This window comes from Acyrthosiphon pisum, unplaced genomic scaffold (genome assembly GCF_005508785.2).
Source record: "Acyrthosiphon pisum isolate AL4f unplaced genomic scaffold, pea_aphid_22Mar2018_4r6ur Scaffold_11227;HRSCAF=11843, whole genome shotgun sequence".
In the NCBI taxonomy this organism is placed as follows: domain Eukaryota; kingdom Metazoa; phylum Arthropoda; class Insecta; order Hemiptera; family Aphididae; genus Acyrthosiphon; species Acyrthosiphon pisum.
The window spans coordinates 1-1,192 of NW_021759586.1; the positions used below are offsets into that span (position 1 = coordinate 1).

Below are 1,192 nucleotides of genomic sequence, written 5' to 3' on the forward strand. Positions count from 1 at the left end.
ATGCATTTAAGGTTAATTTTGTCAAAAAATGCAAAATAATAAATACTTTAAAATAATCAGTATCACCCAAAACACATTTTATACTTACGGATCAACGTTTCAAAACATCAGAAAAAAGATGCCTTTGCATCAAAATCCCAGCCCTAGTTATAATGATTCATAAGTGTGTACTCTGTAATTGTTTATACTCTCAACCCACTACTAACCAAAACTAATATAGTTACACCTATGCTCGAACTCCTCATTTGTAATAATATATTTGTAGGAATAAGTAACTGCTATATAAATATAGTCAGATTTTTATTCTTGTTCGTGAAATAAAATAATTATTATTATATAGGTAATTTTAATTTATCACAAATTGTATATTTATTGAATATAATCCATAATAACACACTATATAGTTTTTTAGTTTATTATAAAATATCTTAAACTAACCTAATCTAACCTAACCTAAGTACTTCATACATTTTCGTAGATTTCAGTATTGATATATATTATAATTTATAGATATACTTAAATTTTAATTTAGTTAGAAAAAGGAGCATTCCCGAATATCAAGAAATTTTCGAAAATTGGTGGATCTCCTAAAGATTTTAGAAATGGTAACAAGTTGAATTGTACATTGATTGGATTTGGTTTGACTGGAAACAAAAAACGAAATGGTGACACAGGATATACAATGACCAATGATATCATACATGATGAAACTACTTGTATAAACGGAATTGGTACAGATAATATTGTTGTATATAATATAATTACTTATATAAATATATCAAATATTCCTATGATTTAAGAATCGTTATGGCATCAACGGTTATGTGTAGTGCCGTTCGGTAAGTCAAAGCCTTGTCAAGGCGACAGTGGAGGTCCGATGATTTGCAACAATTTGCAATATGGAGTATGCAGTCATGGGTATCCCTTAATCGGATTGAACCAAGACTGTAACTATAATGCCACACAGTCGGTTTATATGTTCATTAATTATTATGAAAAATGGTTAAAGGAGATAATGGGATCAAAAAAAAAAAAAAACGAAGTTCTGGGAATTTGCTTAAGCCACATCATTACTTATTGCATATTATATTAACAGTATTATTGTGTAATATCTTGACTTTTATTTTAAATTAATATGAATATTAAAATAAAAATTTTTATGATGGAAAATCTTGTTAGTTTACATCGTATA

At 27.2% G+C, this 1,192-nt stretch overlaps 1 protein-coding gene across 1 annotated transcript; it reads left to right on the forward strand.

Moving 5' to 3' along the window:
- The first annotated feature begins 479 nt into the window (after nt 1-479).
- LOC100575553 (chymotrypsin-like elastase family member 2A) lies at nt 480-1,139 on the forward strand. The gene is made up of 2 exons (XM_003248785.4): nt 480-731; nt 801-1,139. Exons 1-2 carry the CDS (start codon nt 683-685, stop codon nt 1,091-1,093), a joined length of 342 nt encoding a protein of 113 aa, XP_003248833.3. The 5' UTR covers nt 480-682; the 3' UTR covers nt 1,094-1,139.
- The last annotated feature ends 53 nt before the right edge of the window (nt 1,140-1,192 follow it).

Coding starts and splice junctions, on each gene's coding strand:
- LOC100575553 (XM_003248785.4), top strand. CDS start 683: ATGACCAATGATATCATACATGATGAAACTACTTGTATAAACGGAATT. Junction 732..800: donor TACTTGTATAAACGGAATTG/GTACAGATAATA, acceptor CTATGATTTAAG/AATCGTTATGGCATCAACGG.